At 47.0% G+C, this 21,132-nt stretch overlaps 1 protein-coding gene across 2 annotated transcripts in view; it reads right to left on the bottom strand.

The window, feature by feature from the left end:
• Positions 1-21,132, bottom strand: part of Ppm1h (protein phosphatase, Mg2+/Mn2+ dependent 1H) — a 271,465-nt gene that overhangs the window by 140,417 nt on the left and 109,916 nt on the right. For both annotated transcript variants that reach the window (XM_028869590.2, XM_037196732.1), the window contains exon 2: positions 15,149-15,311. In XM_028869590.2, coding sequence (XP_028725423.1) covers positions 15,149-15,311 — 163 coding nt within the window. The remainder of the gene's footprint in view (positions 1-15,148; positions 15,312-21,132) is intronic.

The following is a 21,132-nucleotide window of genomic DNA, read 5'->3' on the forward strand; positions in this document are numbered from 1 at the left end:
GTGTTTTAGACAGGCAGAGTAACACAGCTTCACAGAGTTAAACAAATGCAACATAAACAGAAGTAACACACCTTAAAATAATATTCTACGACTCCTGCTTCTGCCTCTGGAGTGCTGGGATTAAAGGCAGGAGCCACCATGGCCAGCTGGACAAATTTCCTAATTTCTCTCAGCACCCTTCTCCTTACATAAAATGCAAAGGGTAAAGAGAGGAAAAGGTGAAACTGAGGCACAGATAGCAAGGATTTAAGACACGCCACAGAGTTTTCTCTCCAATGTGTCGGATTCTGCATTGGACATTTATAGCCAAGAGCTGAGAACAAGATGCCAGACTTGCCAAGTTCTGATGTTCACAGTCTGCAAGGGGACCACGTAACTGAGATGAGTTTTAGAGAGGAGCCGCCCGGTGCCGCTGGAGTGGTCAACATGTAAAATGTGTGGCCCACCCAGGGTGCAATGAGGAAAGATAGACAGCTATTGGTGATGGACTGTGGCTAGACATATCCTTAGCACGTTATAATAAAACAATTCACCCAAAGAAAAAGAGTTGGACCGTGTGGTGATAGAAACAATAAACGTCAGCGCCGTGTCCATCACACAGAGGAAACAGTACATCTGAGCTGGGGTGACCACCCCTATCAGTACTCACTGTCGGGGGTGGGGGGACACTGAGCAGCCGGGAGGCCCAGCCGCACCTTGCTGTACCTTCTGTCACAGTTGGATGGTCCTCTCACCCCACCTCCGTTCTTCCTCAGTCACTTCCCCTTGGGGAAGCCTCAGTTCAGAAGATATCGTTGGCGCCCCCATGAACCTCACTAAGGCTAACAACCATAAAGTGGTCACTGTTACCTCATTTTTATCAGTGTTCAAACTGGGGTACAGGCAGTTCCGGCAATGCTGCTGGAGTGCCGAAGGGGTAGGACTGGACCCAGTCCTTCAAATTTCCCATCATCACAAAGCTCTGGGGGACCTCACGAATGTCCATTAGTTAGTTAGCCTTCGAAGGCCAGCATGGGCTTGCCTTATTTCAAGTTGCTTCCTGTTTACTAGCAATGCGTCCCGGACTGTCACCTGATGGTCAGTGGCTTGGCCCTTGTATCACTTTCTTGGTAGCATGTAAACATGTCACTGTTACTCGTACGGACATTTCACACCTGAAAGACCAGACCCTCCCGCTTTACAGGGACATGCTCTTGAGCGTCCGTCTGTCTTAATGTTACATTTTAACTCATGCCTAGCTTGCTTTTGTTGGTGATAGGCAGGGGTTGGTCAAATTCACTTTGCCAAGAAAAACAGAATAAAGCCTTTTCCTGACATATGAAACTGTAGAATTTGGTAAAAATCGCTTAGGAATCAAAAAAAAAAAAAAATTTAAGTACATTTAAATAAAGTAAAATATCTTAAAAATAAAACATTTAAGCTATATACTGAATTATTTAAGAACAACTGTGGTGGTATTGTGTTCCCCAAAATATTGTGCACCCTAATAAACTTATCTGGGGTCAGAGACAGAACAGCCACTAAATACAAAGGCTAGAAAATGGTGGCACTCACACCTTTAATCCTAGCATTCCAGAGGTAGAAATCCCTCTGGATCTCTGTGAGTTCAAGGCCACATTGGAAACAGCCAGGCATGGTGACACACGCCTTTAATCCCAGGGAGTGATGGTAGAAAGCAGAAAGGTATACAAGGCATGAAGACCAGAAACTAGCAGCATTTGGCCTGGTTAAACATTTGGCCTGGTTAAGCTTTCAGGCTTCTAGCAGCAGTTCAGCTGAGATTCATTCTGGATGAGGACTCAGAGGCTTCCAGTCTGAGGAAACAAGATCAGCTGAGGAACTGGTGAGGTGAGATAGCTGTGGCTTGTTCTGCTTCTCTGATCTTCCAGCATTTCACTCCAATACCTGGCCTCAGGTTTGATTTTATTAATAAGAACTTTTAAGATTCATGCTACAAACAACAATCAATCTTGTGTGTAATTATGCACACACACAGCCACACCTATCCTCTGTGGAACGGGCTGGGGTTTGGCTCAGTGGTAAAACACTGGTCTGCCATGGATGAGGTGGCCTAGCCTTCAAGTCTCAGTATCACACAAACAAAAATTAAAGGAATCCATCTATCACCCAATAACGTAAGATTCCAGAAGGTGACAAATGAGAATCCTAAAAACAACAACAAAAAAATTTTAAATTATTTTCTTTCCTCTATTCATCTGTAAAGTTAGTTTTTTTTTTTTGTTTGTTTGTTTTTTTAAGCTTGAAGGTGTCCTCGGTTCTTTTAATAAAAATAAAACCACCCTGAACGAAGTTATCCACCGAACAGGAAGCTGGAGGAATTTCATAGCAGCAGACTGTACACTCTGCTTGGGTCCCGGCACAGCGGAAGTCATCCTGGGCTCCCTCATCATGTGCTCTGCCATCCTGGTAAATCCCCAGACACAGAAATCCAGTGAGAACCGTGGGGAGCCAAGGAGGTGCCCACCTCCGTGAGGTGCTGGCAAAGAAAGGGAGGGGGTGGGGATGGGGCTCAGGTATGATTGCAAACAGTTCCTGTGGCCGCTGCCTGCAGAAACACTGACTCAGTTAGGCAGGAAGCACAGGAAAACCCAGGGTGAGCTTCGACGGCTTACACAGCCTAGAGAAAGGGAAGCTGTGTCTTTTCACCCCGAGTTCTCCAAGTTCACACACTCATTCCTCTTCTCCCCGCAGGATGCCCTCCTTAGGGAGCACGCAAGGGCAGTCGGAGCAACTGGTCAGCATGGGAAAGAAACACTTGACATCCTCTCCCATTTTCAAGTAAAAAGAACTCAAGCTCTCCCATTTCCCAGAGACTGGCACTGGCGCCCCCGTGTGGCATGGAGTGGGACACCCCTGTGGCGCCGCGCGCAAACTTTGGTTAACTGGGCTCCTGGGTCCTCCACTAAATGTGGCGTGGTGGACGACATCGGCAAAATTTAAACTCAATTCTCCCTCACAGAGTTAGAGATTTTTTTGTACAAGGAACTGCTGACAGACCACACAAGCAATCCGGAGCATGCCCACATGGCCCTGTTCCTGGTAATGATACCCTAAGCACGTCTGCGAACCAATTGTATGCGGCTCAGGAGAACGGGAACTCCAGAGACAGCTGGAGTATGGATGTGTCCTCGCTGCTGTGGCTGATGAGTTGTTCTCCGACACATTAGCTAATAATAACAAGAGGTCTTTGCTCTTCACAAGACTGTGGGTCACTCTACAAAACCCACTCAGAACAGTGCTCGACATACAACGAATAGTACCTAACTGTTGGTTGTCATGGCTTTAAAATATTGCCTTTGACAATGAAAAATTTATTAATTTTTACGATTGGAAAATAAATATATTCTATATGAATACACAATAGTCTGATTACATGCCCAACAGTTTTTTTTTTTTAAATACATTGAGGATACATTCCAAAAATAAAATTTTTTTTTTAACAGATGGTGGAGTGATTACTAATCTGGAAATAGCTGTCCTGAGTAAAGTGTCATCTCTTTGGATGCCAGTACTCTGCACATTTGATATTTGTTTTTTTTCCCTGCCTTGTAACTGATTCAGTATTTATGGGACGAGGCCATGCCAGCAGCCTGGAAGGAGTATCTCGAATGTGCAGATCTGCAGTCCCACTTGGAATGATATTCCGGTTGCTTTTACTAACAGCTCCTCGGGAGCCTGGAGGACAGTTCCCTTTCTCTGTTCTCATCACTGTTCCCCACCGGGGACACATGGAGATTGCATTCTCCCAGACGCCCGCTCTGTCTGGTTTGACGTCTGAAATGTGTCCAGCCAGTTTTCAAAATCCCAGTGCCAGCACAACAATGCAGAGTCCAGGGTGGCTCTAGCAGCCCTTCCATCCCTGGGGCTTTCAACCTCACAGTAACGCACTAAGTGGGAAGTGGGCAGAGGTGAGGGCAATTGAATAACACCATGCAAGTCCATCTCAGGCCCACACTCTGGTGTCCACGGACACCTTCGACATGTTCACTTTTTACTATACCTCCCTTTAAAAAGAAAGTTATTTAGATATCTTTCCTTTGTTGTGGGAAATAATTATACTTTTTTTATATCTTAGTGAGGATGCTGTTTGTCATGTGATAGTGAGAAAAAGCTTCCATTTAAGCATTCAATAGCTTCCTGCCGTTATAAGATTTACCATGGGGAGTGGGGGGGGGGGCTGCTGAGGAACTCAGTCTGAATGAGTTCTCAGCCACTACATGCCCCTCACCTCGGACCTGGTCTCCACTGCCACGGTCCCTTCACAATGACTGACAATGATCCTCTAACACCCCGTGGTCAAGTCATATCCCCCCGCCCCACGACTGCCCAGAGACTTCTTTGTCTCTGGAACTAATAGGTAAAGAGTTGGAAAAGAAACTACTGCCCTCCTGCCTCAAGGAAAAGGAAAAAAAAATCTAAGCAGATAAAACAGAAAGTTTACATCTTCTTGACATACGCAGAACAAGAGGAAGAAGCCAACAGGGACGTAAAGGCCATTCCCACTGTTTTCGAAGCTCCACCTCGAACCAAGAACTGCCAAAGAGCTGGAGCTGGGGGACCAGAAGGCTTTTATCTGAATGCCCCGTGGCCAGAAGAGTTCTTGAAGAGAGCAGACAGAAGCAATGGTAACCTGAGGGGAAGAGGTAACAGTCCTGTGTTCTGTTCCATTTCCCTCTCCCCTCCTCGGAGTATACTCCTGCGTGCCTGGAATTCCCACTGCTGCCCAGTCCTGGGCTGAGAAAGATCATCGGCCCCTGCTGCCCAGTCCTGGGCTGAGAAAGATAATCGGCCCCCTCTCTTCCCTGCTGATGAACTCTGCCCAGATGCTGACACAGCCATCTCCTGTTATTGTAATCAGACACTGAACTAACAGTCACCAAAACACACAGACTTGGATGTACTTTCCCCAAATTAAACAACATAAGGGTGCTCTTAAGGAAATGACCTTAGAGTGCATGTGTCTCCAAGGGGAGTCTCCGGCTCAAAATGATCCCCAATTCAAACAAGGAGTACTGTGTGTGTGTGTGTGTGTGTTTGTGAGAGAGAGAGAGAGAGAGAGAGAGAGAGAGAGAGAGAGAGAGAGAGAGAGAGAGAGAGATCAATTGATCTAGTGCTAGCCACAATATCCAGAAAAATTTCAAGAGTGATAATAAAGACATGCATTTTTTTTTTGGTAAATTTCTTTTTTTTTTTTTTTGAGACAGATTCTCACTATGTAGCCCTGACTGGCCTGAAACCTGCTCTGTAGACCAGGCTGACCTCAAAATCACAGAGATCCAGCTATTTTGCCTCCCAATGCGGAGAATGTGCCGCCATGCCCAGCCTGGCACGTACTTCTTCACAGTAAGGTTTTAAGATGTTCATAAGGGTAACTTCTTCCTTCTTTGGAAGGCAATCTGGTGGGATCACTCTTTTTCTTTTTTATCTCATTCCTTGGATTAGACACTTGGGGGGCTGCCCAGCAAAAGCCCTTGGGAAGTCTTTGTTAATACACATTGGTGCTCTCCATGATAAGTAAGAGCTCTCTGAAACCTTTCAAATACACAGTAAAGAAAATCCAGTAATACTGCTTATTTCTTTGAATCTCAGTCCAGTTGACTGAAAGGCTTTCGGTAGTGGGTGAGAGGCTGCACATCATTCTCCACACCCCAAAGACCCTGGTAATGTGGTTTCCAGATCCCCTTCCCTCCCAGCTGCCCACACTTGGTTCACAGAGCAGGCATTGGAGGCACAGGGATGTTAAGAGGCCTGCACACTGCAGAGGAGGATCTCTTGCCCATCTGTCCCTTTGGGGGGCTCTGTGGCTTTTTATGGGCACACTGTACACATGTGGTCCAGGTATGAGCAAAGGCCCACCTCCCCTTGTGATGGACAATGCTCTTCCCTTTACAAGCACTTCAGTGGACGGCCACCACCTCTTGGCCTCTTGGCTGAGATCATGTGTAAAACTTCTCTTCCTTATTCTTCTAAAGAGAAGTTTTACTTGTTTCTTAGGAAGTATATCATCCAACTGTTAATTGAGGAATAAAATGAAACCTACACCCACCATAGAGAGAGTAATCCAATTTAATGGTATCTATTCCCTTGATTTTCTTCAAACTATTAATATTGTCCACTCCTTTCACTTCTTATTGTAGGTCTCTTTTATGTTTTACGATTTCTTTCGAACACAGCATCTGTAACTTCTGGTGTCTGACTTAACATGAGATGAAACCTGAAACGGATCCGTGGCCTCCTTCTCAGAAGTGAGGCGCCACTCTCAAGCTTTCAGCCCAAGAGGAGATGACATTCCTCTACAGCACTCCACTAGGGAGTCAAGAGTAGCAGAAGGTAATGGTATATTATTTGATTCACCCCAAATATTTACTGAGATAGCATCTCTCTACATAGCCCTGGCTGTCCTAGAACTCCCTCTGTAGACCAGGCTGGCATCGAACTCACAGAGATCCACCTGCCTCTGCCTCCCCAGTGCTGGGATTAAAGGTGTGCCTCACCATGCCTGGTTCAAAAGGTTGATTTATTTGAAAATAAAAGGCTTGAGTTGACTTCTTTTGGCTGGCAGACTACTTGTATTAATGGAATCAAATAACTCCTTAAACTTTCTAGCAGGCCGGGCAGTGGTGGTGCACACCTTTAATCCCAGCACTTGCGAGGCAGAGGCAGGTGGATCTCTGTGAGTTCAAGGTCAGCCTGGTCTACAAATCGAGTTCCAGAACAGGACTGTTACACAGAGTAACCCTGTCTGGAAAAACCAAGAAAAAAAATATTTCTGGCAGATAGTAATTATCTACAGCGAGAGAAGTCATTTCATTGTTACTTACGAACTCTGTTGTCAATCAGTGTAGGAGATGTTCCTAAATACAAAGTCAGAGCTTGGCTGCAGATCTGACTTTGCTGACAAAGCACAGCTATACTACTTTTCCCTCCTGTTAGACAGTCCATGTTATCGGAGAATCATCTTTGGGTGTTCTCGAGTCTCTAAGGAGATTGTACAGATTATATAATACATGGACTCTTTTGGAAACCTGCACTTCAAGTATTATTAAGTTCACTGTGGACACAGAGGCCAGGAAAGGAGGAAGAGGTTAAGCCTTTGTATTGAGTGGGCGGGGGCACAACATCCCCTTTGAGGTTCTTTATGTTGCTAAACTGTGGAGGCCCACAGAGGTTTCCTAGTGAGATCTGAGCTTGCTTTACCCAGCAGGGCTGCATAAGGGGATGACTTGACCATGCGTGTGGTTACCAGGTGATTGGAAGGGTCTGTAGTTGGCTGTGCAAGGGGGAGGTCTTTGCTCCACCCCTTGGTATTCCTATAAAAAGCCCTTTTGAAGAGATAGGAGGGCTGGTGGATATTGATCCAGGCCCTCCCGAGGCTATCCTGTGTTTCTATCTGTTTCTCTCCCCCCTATTATTCTATCTAAATATTTCTCACTCCTTCCTCCTCAAGAGTACCCTGGGGAAAAAGTAGGAGCAGGCCTCCCACAGAAAAATAGGTAGGCCTCCCACACTAAGCCCTCTGTTTGCATGTGAGACAATGAAACTGTTATTAATCTTGTTCCAGTTTTGGCTTACAATATGCCCATTTTCCCATCCGTATCTCCTTGACCTCTGTGTGACCTATATCACAATAACAACCTCTTTCTTCTTTTTCCTTAACAATTCTCCTTTTGTGGTGCCTTAAATGACAATGGCCTCCGCGGGCTCATAGATTCGAATACTTGGTCCCCAGCTGGCGGAACTCTTTGGGAAGGATTAGGAGGTGTGGCCTTGTTGGAGAAGGTGTGTCCCTGGGGGTGGGATTTGAGGGTTCAAACGACTTCCACCACTTCCAGTGAGCTCTCAGCTACTGCTCCGGAACCACGTCTACCTGCCAGCTACCATGCTCCCTGCCAGGATGATCATGGACTCACCCTTTGGAGCCATGACATCTTTCCTCTTGGATTATTTAGGACCCGTTTCCATGTGCACCCTTCTTCCTTCTCGCTTTCATATTCTTTCTGGGCATACATCGTCGGCATTTCAGGTCTAGTTCCTGCGGTCGGAACGTCCTGAAATCTAAACTCTCTAGGCTTGCTTGCCAGCCCCAACCCTTTCTACCTTCCTCGAGAACATTCCCTACCTGGAAAGGTACAGTCAGTCTGCTCACACTCCAGTCACCACCTCCGCCCATCCCCTTACCTTCCCAGAGGCACCTGTCCAGCACGCTCTCGGAAGCCTCCGCCATCGTCACCTCAGGCAGTCAGGGGTCTGGTCACTTCGGCTTTTCTTTCTCATACCAGCTCTTCTGGCTGTCGCTTTAATCTCTGCCTCATTTTAAGCTTTCATCACTTCTCACCTGCTGTGTCCAGAACCCTCCTGTCATCCCAGTATCCTCTGGACCACTGTTGTCCTAATCCATCTTGTCAGGGCTAAAAACCACTCCGTTAAAGTCCCAGCCTATTACGACATCTGATAAATGTCATGTCTGGTGCTGGCTGCCCCTGTCTTACTATAATTGTCCTGGCAGGAGAGAAGGTGTTCTAAAGAGACACTCGGCTACTTCCTGGCAACTATCTAATGATTGAGACAAAGTACCAAAAGGAACATGAACTCCCCCAGGAATCTCACTCGGGGAGAAAGGAAAAGCTGAAGCCCTCGTGCCAGCCAAAGGGGAAGCTTGTCTCCAAGGAAGAGAGTTCACACAATTCGGACAACTTGCCAGACCACCTTACAGGGGACGGAAGCTGAGACAATGATGGCCAGGACCATACTTTGCCCAGGACTGCTTAGTTATGTCTACTCATGCCCCTCTGGCTAACCTGAACTTCATGTCAGGACCCTGAAGATGAACTGAAGGAGGAGGTTGTGGGGGACTAGTTACCGTCCTCTCCGATTCTACTGTGGTTACCTTGGACAAATCTTCTACCTTTCCATCATGACTTTGTCTCTTTAATTGGTTTACTGAAGATGAGTGGCTGAGCCCAATTTGTTAAGGCTGCCAGGGCCCAGGCTCAGACCCTAACTACTCACCATTACTATCATTTGGTTTGTGTTCCTTTCCAAAGTGCGCATGCCCTGCCTCAGGGGCTTTCTTAAAACCTGTCTCTTCTGCCGGGCGGTGGCGGCACACACCTTTAATCCCAGCACTCGGGAGGCAGAGCCAGGCGGATCTCTGTGAGTTCGAGGCCAGCCTGGGCTACCAAGTGAGTCCCAGGAAAGGCGCAAAGCTACACAGAGAAACCCTGTTTCGAAAAATCAAAAAACAAAACAAAACAAAAACCTGTCTCTACCTACGCACCTTCCTTTAATCCAGTGGTTCCCAACCTCCCTAACGCTGCGACCCTTTAATTCAGTTCCTCCTGCTGTGCTGACCCCCAACCGTAAAAATCATTTTTGTTGCTACTTCATAACTGTAATTTTGCTACTGTTATGAATCGTAAATATAAACATCTGATCTGTAGGAGATCTGATATGAAACCCCTGTGGAAGGGTCGCTCGACCTTCAAAAAGGGGTCACTGTTATTATTCCTAGCCACGTCTGGAGTCACATGACCACGCATGCTCTGTCAGCAATCAGGCAAAATGCTTCATCACTCCAGGGCCTTCCGTCCTAAGTCATCTGCATAAAGCATGATCACATAATCTATGCGCATGCGTGGTGTAGCTACAGTAAGCCCATACACGCATGCGTATAAAAGCAGGCTCCACCCGCTCCTCCGCGTTCTCTCTCCCTCTTGCCAGAGGCAGTGTGTACACCCCACCTTCTTTCTTTTCGGTAGGCCTACCCATCTCCACCCTTTCCCTTCCCTAATAAAAACTCCGAGAGTGGGTTCCGTTGTACCTCGTCGTGTTTTCTCACACCCAGTAAATAACACCAACAAATAAATAACAGTCACGACCCACAGGTTGAGAACCACTGCTTTAACCAGAAACACTCCTTTCTAATATTGGCTTGTTAAACTACTTGTTTTTTTTTCTTTCATTTTCTACTTCTTTTTATTTTACTGGGGATTAAATCCAGGGTTCTGATAGGCGCGATGTATGCGTGACAGGTATACAATCTATCACCAAGTTCTGCTCCCTCCTGTTTATTGTTTGTTTATTTTGTTGTTGTTATTTTTTAAGACAAGGTTTCTCAGTGTAGCCCTGGCTGTCCTGGAACTCGATCTATAGACCTGGCTAGTCTCGAACTTAGAGATCCACCTACCTCTGCCTCCCAAGTGCTGGGATTGAAGGCATGCGCCACCACCACCTGGCCCTCTCCTGTTCACTTTTCAAGATCACAGTTCAAATGTCACTTTCTCGAGGAAGCAGTCCATCAAACTGCCAGTTGTAGTGATATATTGTGTACCCTAATAAACTTGCCTGAGGATCAGAGGGCAGAGACAGTCACTAGATTAGACATAGAGGCCAGGCAGTGGTGGCGCCCACCTTTAATCCTATCACTCAGGAGGCAGAGATCCATCTGGATCTCTGTGAGTTCAAGGCCACCCTGGAAACAGAGCCAGGCAGTGGTGGCACACACCTTTAATCCCAGTCCTGGGAAGCACACACGCCTTTAATCCCAGGAAGTGATGTCTGGGCAGAGAAAGGTATATAAGGCGTGAGGAGACAGGAACTAAGGCAGTTCGGCTGAGACCCTTGGGGTGAGGACTCAGGATTTCAGTCTGAGGATTCCTGGAGTTGGCGAGGTGAGGCTGGCTGTGGCTTACTCTGCTTCTCTGATCTTTCAGCTTTCACCCCAATACCTGGCTCTGGGTTTTTTTTTTATTATAAAGACCATCTAAGATTCAAACAACATCCAGTGGCCAGTCTGCGTCAGGCTTCCGTAGAAGCCCGGTTTCTTATCCTGCTTGCACCAGCCCCATCACACCATCTCAGCTTAGTGGTCTCTCTCCTCCTGCTCCAGAGCTCATGTTACCCCGGGGCTCAGCTCATTGGCTTGGTGATCGATATGTCTGCAGGCTGAAGGGAGGGGGTCACAGGGGAGCAGGCGGAGCCGGCCTCATTTGTCTCCCACTGATGGTCCTTCCTTCCAGCCTTTTTGAAGCATAGAATACATTATCATTAGCTACAGTTTGCAACTGTGCTATGAACCTGGGCCTTACATTCTCACTTGCTCCCTTAAGTGCTATTATATGTGAGTCTGACTCTTAAGGGATGTTTTCTAAACAGGGGAAAAAAAAAATCACTGACCTTTAAAAATCAGTGTATCCAGCATCTTGGGCTGGTAAAGTGTGCAGTGAGTGTACAAGCCAAAGACCCAAAGGTGACCTTCCTGCTCCTGCGTGAGTCTGCATCACACTCTCAAGACAAAGCTTTTCTGCGTCTCGGCTCCAACCACTGGGGCCTCTTGGCTCACTCATGAGGACCCAGGGCCTGCTCTTATATCCAGGTCTCTGCAATGGCCCATAATGATAGCATGCTCTTCTTCCAGACCACACCTTCTCAGGGATGTCTTCCCCGGCCACCCTGCTATCTTCCACAGTGTCCAACTCCACCTTTTTCTCAATAGCCTTCATCCCCTGGCCCTTCGTCACTCTACTTTTTGTTTTTATTTTTTTGAGACATGTTTTCTCTGTATAGCCCTGGCTGTCCTGGAACTTGTCTAGACCAGGGCTCGCCTGAAACTCAGAGAACCGCACCTGCCTCTGTCTTCCAAATGCTGGGTTTAAAGGAGTGTGTCACCAGGCCAGGCTACCCTCTACCTTTAACTGCTTCTTTCAGTAAATGTAAACGCCTCACGGGTGAGTAGTTTTGTGTCTATGCCTCCGGATGAATCCCCAGCATCTCTTCTTGGTACACAGCAACTGATGTCATTGGGCCTTTTAGAGAGGAGCTCCAACAATAGCAAAACAGAAGGCACAATGAAAACAATGTGTAAGGGATTCAAACAGATATTCTCTAATGAACACACACACACACACACACACACACAATGTATAAAGGGCCAATAAGGATATATACATACATACATACACACACACACACACACACACACACACACACACACACACACACACAATGTATAAAGGGCCAATAAGGATATATACATACATACATACACACACACATATATATATACATACACACACAGTACCATGGTGCTGGAGAGATGTCTTTCTGCTTTATCAGGAAGCTAGAATCCAGACTCCAGCATCCACATCACATGGCTTATAAACAACTGTAACTCTAACTCCAAGGGATCTGATACCCACTTATAGCCTCTGTGGGTACCTTCTCTCTCTCTCTCTCTCTCTCTCTCTCTCTCTCTCTCTCTCTCTCACACACACACACACACACACACTGTGCATATGCCTATATAAATAAAATAATAAAAGGTTTAGAATATGGTATCATTATTCAAAATTACAATGAACTACCACCACAAATATTTTAGGATCTAAAAGGAAAGGAACAGAAAAGTTCTGGCAAAGACAAGAAACTGGCACGCTGTGGTATCGTGGGTGGGAATGTAAAATGGTGCAGCCAGTGGAAAACAAAACTGCCAGTTTAAAAAAAAAATTAAACAGAACTAGCATATTATACAGAAATTGTGCTGCTAGGTAGACATCCAAAAGGAACGGAGGTGGAATCTTAATAAAGTGTTTGTACACAGCACCTGTGCACATTCGCAGGTGAGCAGTCAACAAAAGGAGGAAGATGTTTAGGATGGAAAGTTCTTCAACCTTCGGAGGTGACTCACACCACAACCTGGATAAACCAAAGACTTTATCCTGAATCCTAAAATAAGGTGGATACAACAAGACAAATAGATTTTGTAGATTTCCCCTTATTTTAGCTACCTAGAGTGGTCCAACTCACGGAGAGAGAAAACAGAATGGTGACTACCAAGGGCTCAGGGGAAGGCAGAATGGGGAATTAGTGCGCTCGCACACACGTCTCCTCCTCCTCCTCCTCCTCCTCCTCCTCCTCCTCCTCCTCCTCCTCCTCCTCCATGTTTCCCGCCCACCCCCCTTTGGATAGGGTTTCTCTGCATAGCCCTAGCTGTCCCGGAACTCTCTCTGTAGACCAGCTGGCCTCAAAACTCACAGAGACCCACCTGCCTCTGCCTCCCCAAGTGCTGGGATAAAAAAACACATACCACTACCACCGTGGGAAACATCTTTTTGAGAAGATGAAAAAGTGCCAGGGATAGGTGAGGGTGATGGTTGCACAGATACGTGAATGCCACGAAACCGTACACCTAAAATGGTTAAGATGGTAAGTGTAACGTTACCTACATTTGCCTACAATTAAAAAGGAATGAAGGAGAGAAATGGATGGCCAGTTGTGTCCACTCTGTCTAACTCCTTCTTGCTCCCTCCAGGAGTACAAGCCTTATACAGATTCAGAACCATCACTGGGAAGCTCGGGGCTCCACCCCAAAAGCACACTTCCCCCTATTCTCACTGTCTCTATGGAAACATTACTTCAGGCTCTACTTCTAAGAGGAATGGATTAGTAGGAGAAAAACCTTCGTAAACTGGCCTGGGGACAATGTCCATGCATTTCATTATCAGCAGCGACTCTCAGTTTCTGAGCTCCATCCAGCAATAATTCCACCCCCACAAGTGGGAGTGAGTCAAAGAACTACATAACCCCCATTCTCAAGGGAATAAACACAAAATCCAGTGAGCCTTAAACACAGTGACCGAGGAGGGACGGCCCTTCTTAGGAGATCGATCATTAACATCTGAAGGATTAAGATATATTTTTATTTTATGTGTATGAGTATGTATGTGTACCGCATGCACACAGTGTCCACAGAGGCCAGGACAGGGTATCAGATCCCCTGGAACTGGAGTTATGGACAGTTGCGAGCTGCCATGTGGCTGCTGGGAATGGAAACAGGGTTCTTTACTAGAGTAGCTAGTGTTCTTAACCATTGAGCTCTCTTCTCCAGCCCTACATTAAGAATTTCTTCATCAATGACTGGCTCAAATTTTTCCACAGACCAGTGTTAGATTTCACAATCCCGACTGGTCCCCTTCCACCATTTGGCAGTTAAAAAAACAAAACAAAACAAACAAACAAAAAAACCAAAGGCTAAAAGAATAAGCATGTATCTCAACGTTAATGAGCTAGCAAGTCTCAGATGGCCTGAGCCATCTTGCTGCAGACCTCACGCACGCACGCACGCACGCACGCACGCACGTACGTACGCACGTCACCATTATCATTCCGACCTCTCCAGTCAAGACCTGACTTTGGTTCTCTGGGAAAGACGGCATCCCATGCTTCCTTCAGCTCCAACAAGTGCTGAAGAACCCAGAGGTTGCTACGCTTCCTGACTCCAAACTGATCTCAATCCGTCCACTATTCTCTGAGCCTACGTGAAACAAGACACTATTTTCTAGGCTAAGAAGGAACGTGTAGATCTTCTAAAATTCTGTATATTTTATATAAAATAAAATCGACTAAAGCTTCCGAGAACAAATAGCCACACGCAGGCCATCTCATTTAATGAGCCCTGGTTTTTCCACAGGGCACTTCTCCACGGGACCGAACGGATCTGCTGATCCACAGGGTTGGTGACCCCTGCATCCTTCTCCAAGGGTTTCTGCAGATCTTTCCCGAGAGGATGTCTGCTTTGTTCTCCAGACACTGGGGAGAGGGGATGTACCCTGGGGCTTGTCAACAGGAGGGCATTTGGTTTGCCAAGGCCACCCCATAGGCTGCAAGGGTCTTTGGCCAAAGGAAACAAATACTAAGTTGGAAGAATTTTAGGAACAGGCTCCAACTCGCCGAGTATAACGGACAGAAAAGGGAAAGGCAGTCACAGTCAGAGCTGGGCGCCGAGCCAACAGCTGGAGTTTCCTCCACCCCTTACAAGAGGTTTTTAGGTCACTTCCTCCACAAAAAAATCTCTGCTTTGAAACCACCAGAGATGATAGATATTGGCTCCTAAAACGGACTATTTATAGCGGTCCGGTTGTGTTCACTTTGTTACAAATATAAGTGCCAGCTCACCTAACGCGTGCCACCTTCAGCACGGAATGGACGATGCCCCCGCTGACTCACTGCCTCCCTGAATCTGCAGACGAGCTCTCCCCACACCCATTCTCACCTGGACGGGAGCCCCGGCATCTTAACCGTTGGGGCTAGAGAACATGACTCCCCAAGACACGGCGGGGATGATGCTTACCGAGTTCTCCTTCAACTGCAGCCCTTCCCCGTTGGGAAGGGACGACCTTCGCTTCGAGTTCCTGTTTGGGGTGGACGTCACGGCCCCGGCTTTCTTCTTCACGGTGAACACCTCACAGCTGGCCTGGTCCTCATTGTGCGTGCTCTTCCCGGCATTGATAACCCTGAAGGAGAAGCCAGAAAAAGCCGATCAGGGGGTGGTTTCTGGGAAGCTGAGCGCTCAGCCTCTATCTCAAGGGTCAGCCAAGGGGACTCCACAGCTGGCATCAAATGACTTGATGCCGCGGGCCCATGGTCTCTCTATTTTATGTCCTGAATAAACCGAGCTATGGAGAATGGAATTGCATTAGCACCCTCTGACGCACTCGCGAAGGGAGTTATTCTGATCACAGCTCACTTCCGCAGGTGTCTGTTAGGTACAGCCACCCCCCCACCCCCCCCCCGCCCCCTCCAGTCAAAACACACGAAGCCACCACTCCTTCAGGTTAATCTGGAGCCTGAGCTGTTTGGTAATTACAACAGGGACAGACAGGGTAGCTCGGGGAATCGTGTTCCATTTCCCCAAGTGATAAAGAGCAAAGTCACTATCGATCTCATCAAAGAACTTGGCAGCAATTTACAGCACATCGTAAAGTCCGGGGGAAGAGAGGACCGTCCCTCACGCTGGCCCCCCATACACACACACAAGCCAGTGACGGGATCAAAGGTGTCCTGTCAGAGCATTGTCAGCTCTGCCTCTTATCTCGCCGAATGATTACCGCTCATGCACTTCGACGTGGACAGCGAAGACATACCAGAAGGTTCCGTAGAGTGCGGGGCAATGCTTTGGTCTAGTTTCTAATGTCAGAAGGACTGGAATGTTTCAGGAAAGCATGCTCCACCACCATTCATGTGCCTTTGCCCAAGTCCAGGCACACACAGAGTCAGCTCCTCTGTCTCTATGAGTGGTGGCTGGGTTGAACTAGCTTTTCTAAAAAAGAGGTCCCTTTGATTGTGCACACAGTTCTGTACGTGTACACACACACACACACACACACACACACCAGAAAGGAGCAGCAGATTGAGATCTGAGTGCTGCATGATCTCACGCAGGGGTTTTGGGACAATCTTCTGCCAAATAAAGGGACTGCAGGGAGGTGTCTCACACATTTTCACACTTTGGTTTTTTTTGAAAATTATTATTTTTTAAACATCTAAGCACTTTTTAAAAATGCAATAACTAACGAGTTCATTCCCTGAGACTCCCCTTTGAGCTGTACCCACTCCTGGACATGACCTTCTGTCCCTTGCTCAGTTATAAGCCTTATACACACCACACTCTAACTGCACAGATATCTCTTTCTTAGTGAATTGTAGTGTGGCCTCACGAAAAGTTCACTTCCATACATTCATGTCATCAGAAATGGAAATCTTAGTCATGGCGAGCTTTTTAACTTCTTTTCTGAATTGACAAGTATCATTTGATTTCAAAAAAATTTACTGTATTTGCGTTGGCAAGATGGCTCAGTGGATAAAACCATTTGCTGGCAAGCCCGACAAGCCAGGTTTGAAAAAGAAAATACCATTACCATCTGTGATTACTCATCTGCATGCTCTAAGAAGGAGGCCGGGCTGGCTACCTGCTTTGTGCTCTATTTCAAGGGTTGGTAGTCATCAACACAGCTTCGTTGTTCTTATGGGTGGTACTACAAATTTTCATTTCCATGGCTTTTACAAAGCAAGATCTGCTGTTACTCACTTCACATGCTGAAGTTTTTGGGGCTTTTTTTTTTTTTTTTTTTTTTAAAATTAAAAAAAAAAAATTTCAAGTCGAATTTTGCTTCGAACATTTCAACATCATGTTCTGGGGGATAATAAGGAGGTGAGTGTTCCTGCTGTTCTCTCTCTGGGGTCAAGTGGGACTGGCAGTTTATTATACCTGGTGTGGCGCGGTTGGGAGAGACGGGGGTGGGGGGGGGGTGGGGGAGGGTGGAGTGGGGGGTGGGGGGGAGGTGTGTGTGGGGTCTTATCCTCATCCTCTCTCCTCTAAGGAAGGGACGTTTTTGGATGCACACGGTGAGGCTACCTACAAGGTGATGATTACCCGTGCCACACTGACTGCCAAAGTTCAGTCACAGACTCTAAGTGCCACAGCCAAGGCCAGAGCTGGGATAAAGATGCAATCGACTCAGAGTCCATCTCAACTCTTTCCCCGTGCACCACACAAGGCAGTCCGTGCCACGCCAGGCTGGACTGTGGGGAAACACAGCGAAGGCTGCGGCTGGTCTAGTCCGGACCACAGAAGAGTCCCAGTAAGACCCCGGGGGAAGGAGGCGGCACAGGCAGCCCAGGACGTGCCCAGCCAAGAGACGGTCACGCTTGGTCCCGGCTACCCCACTAGGTGCAGGGCTGCATCTCAGGATAGAACAGGTTCGCTCGGCGCCTGTTTCTGATGTCTGACCTTGGGGAAACATGCCACAGGAGGAGGTGGGAGAACCAGTAAGGAAATAACCCGCCTCCTGTCACTGGTAATGGCTTGCCAAGCAGCATGTCTGCAGGGTGTTATTTACTGAAAGGCAATGCTCTACCGATTTCCCAAACAAGCACCTTTCGCAGACAATGCTGAAGTGGAGGTCTGGCTGGGAAACCAGCTCACGACAAGTCCCTCACAGCACCTTCGGGGCAAGGTCTCGGCTAGCGTTTCCAGAAGCTGGTGTCACCCCATCATTAGTGCCTAACCTTGTGCTGTTGCTTTCTCTTAAAATAACGACAGCAAAATCGATGTAGATCTTCAGTACCTCCCTCCCCCTCCCCCGGCAAGGCAGACTGACTGACTCATCAGCCGCTGCTGGCTTCCAGCAGTCCATAAAACTACTATAATTACTTAAATCATGAAGTCGGAAATCACCATCCCCGTAAAATGCAGCCTCCCGTCTCCCATGATGGGTGCTCAATTCTGAAGCTGACCTGGTTTTGCCAAGAGGTTCCCAAAACCTTGCGTTAGGCATGCGAAATCTAGGGCCCCCGGAGGACTGTGACCAACACGAGGTTGCACTGTTAAAAACAGCAGAGCTGTGAAGACACTTGTGAGTCCCGAGCTCTTTCCTTGGCCTCGGCTCTCAGGCTGTTACTTTCCTACTGTACATCTATTCCTGGTGGCACATGGTTCAGAGGTCCGCGCTGTACTGACTCATCAGAGGTGGAGAACTGCGAGTGAGCAATTACCGGGTGACCTTACTTTGCCATTTCGTGTCGAATCAGCTTGTGAATAAGCCAGTGAAATGCTAAAAAGTCAGAAATGTCAATCTGGCAGAGAGACTAAAATACTGTTCTAGTCAGACATTTCAGTTTTACCCAGTTGATAAAGGACTGACCCAAAAACACTCTTCTTTCTTTAAGAGATCAAAAAAATAAACAACTTTTTAAAGTGTATGTTTTGCCTATATTAAATGTTTCCGGTACATCAAGAGGTCAGAAGAGGGCATCAGCTCCAACGGAACCAGAGTTTTGTATGGCTGTGAGCTACCATGTGTGCCAGGAATCGAACATGGGTCCTCTAGCAGGGCAAAAGTGACTGCTGAGCCATCTCTCTGGTTTCCCTGCTCTCTGGCATTGCTGGGGATTGATTCCAGGGTCACGTGTTTTGTCACAGAACCCCCCCCCCTCGCCCCTGTATCGGTCACATTATTTCACCTTCGGTATTTCACACACATTGAGTAGGAAAGACTTGATTCTTTCAATTGACTTTGGTCCTAAAAAAAGTTCAGTGCCTATCAACCTAAATGCCATATTTTCTTCTTCAAAGGCAAAGGCATTACCTGTCAAGTGAAAAGGGAACTAGACCCCTCTTAAAGCAGGGGTTCTCAACCCTCCTAAGGCTGCAACCCTTTTACGACAATTCCATGTTGCGACGCCCCCTCCGGACCATAAAATAATTATCGTTGTTACTTCGTACCTGTAATTTTGCTACTGTTATGAATCATAACATAAATATCTGATACACAGGATACTTTAATGCCCTTCCCCCCACCCCCAACCCCACCCCCGCCCCATCAAGGGAGAACCAATGCAAGTCTAAAAGTCAACGGAGAAAAAAAAAATCTCAGTGTCCCAAGCTGAGGAGCAGCTAGTTCTGCTAGCTGAGAGCACAGGAATGTATGAACAGCTAGTCTGTCCTTGTCTTCTGCTCCCAAATAAAGCCAGCACTCCCTTGAGGTCAAAAAGCACACTCTTCATCTACACAAGATGCTTATTTTGAACATTTCAAAATAAAATGCTGGTGGGCAGTAAATGATCATATTTCCGGTGACGCTGTTTTTCAATCTCCCACAAAGAAGGCAAACATTTTCTCTGAAACTAACCTGCATGCAATAAATTGTGGCCGTTATGAGCGAGGGGGTGGGGGAGGGAGGGGACGCTCTTTGCTGAGAACAGAGCACAGAGCAGGTACTACTGAATCAATGTAGGAGTCAGAGAGAAATCTGCTGCTTACTTCCCAGTGAGGAGAATGGGGTGTTTGTTGAGATCTGTCTGTGTGCCAGGGAGTGGCCAGCACTTCCCAGGGAGGAATCAACTCTTTGCATCCTCTGGTCAACTCTGAGGTGCCCACCACTGTTTCCACCTTTCAGAGGGGGCAGTGGAGTCAATGAGTGCCAGAGTGCGTGCAAGTTCCTGCTCCACACCTCGAGTCCTCAGCTGCATTTCATCAATTAAATTCTGAGTTGCCAAGATATGGGTTGGACTAGAGGATTTTACTTACCTAAAGAACTGAGTAATTTTTAAGTTAGAATTCCAATTTGGAAAGGAAGAAAAAGAGGATGAAGGAGAATTACCGTCTGTGCAATATAGAAAGTTTACAATCATTCCCCCCAACCCTGCCCCCCCCCCCCAAACACCTAAAAGAACAACGTAAGAACTGCAGAATTTGATTTTGTTTTTAAAGGAAGTATAAAGCCCTGGGTAGTTAAAACTGATAGCACTTCTCGGCAGGTAGTAATCACGCCGGTTGAGGAAGAGGTATTTGTACGGGACATGAGGTGAAGGGAGATATATTGCTGATTCATATATAATTGAGAGGCGGACTGAAAATCGCTGTCCAGGGGGAAATGAATCATTGATGAGAAATCAAACATAAGCGGCCTATTACGAACATTCTCTTCTCTAGGTAACCTTGCAGTCCGGGTTTTGTTAAGGCTCTCTGAAGGAGGGAGACACCCAGACAGGCCACAGCAGGAAGACAACTTCATCCTTAATTGTGAGCTCCCAGGGAGACAAGCTCCTGTCCCTGGGTGCTGGACAGCCTTGCTTTGACCAGAAACCTGAAGAGTCCTTTGGAAACAGCCCTTGGTGACACCAGCGGATGGTCACGGGGAGGGACTCCCATCAGGACTGGCAGTGTCCCCCTACATAGCCACTCAAGAGCGGGGGAGGGAACAGACGTCCACTCCATCACTGTAGTTAACAGTAACCACATGTCACCATAAGTAACTGGGATGTGTGAAAGCAAGCTCCGGTGATGGTGGGCTTCTGCACTTTGGAGGTTAAGTACCACTTTGGGGGGAGGTAGCTTGGTGAAGGCAGAACACACGGGCATTGGTAGACACCATACCTTCCTGTGGTTACGAGTGGGTATGGACAATCATGGGTCTCAACGCCAACATCCATCCTATGGATGAGCTAGAATTAAAAACCAAGAAACGGAAAACAAAACAAAACAGAAAAAACAAAAACAAACAAACAAAAAAAACAACCAATGCCCACAAAGTGGAATTAAAAAAAAAAAACAACCTTGTAGTCTATATTTAAAATCTGGGATATTTACATTACAATGTTCACATTCCAGTTCCTCTTGAAAATGAATGTATCTGCCTGCATACGATGTAAAAAGAGCCAACCCTGAGAGGTGGTTTTCCCAAGAGACTGGACAAGTCCTTGCTAGTTTATTACAGACCTTCCTGTATTGACCTTTGCCAGTTAAACTGACAGCCTGGCCCAATGGGCCTTTGA

This window comes from Peromyscus leucopus, chromosome 18, assembly GCF_004664715.2.
Source record: "Peromyscus leucopus breed LL Stock chromosome 18, UCI_PerLeu_2.1, whole genome shotgun sequence".
Lineage (NCBI taxonomy): Eukaryota > Metazoa > Chordata > Mammalia > Rodentia > Cricetidae > Peromyscus > Peromyscus leucopus.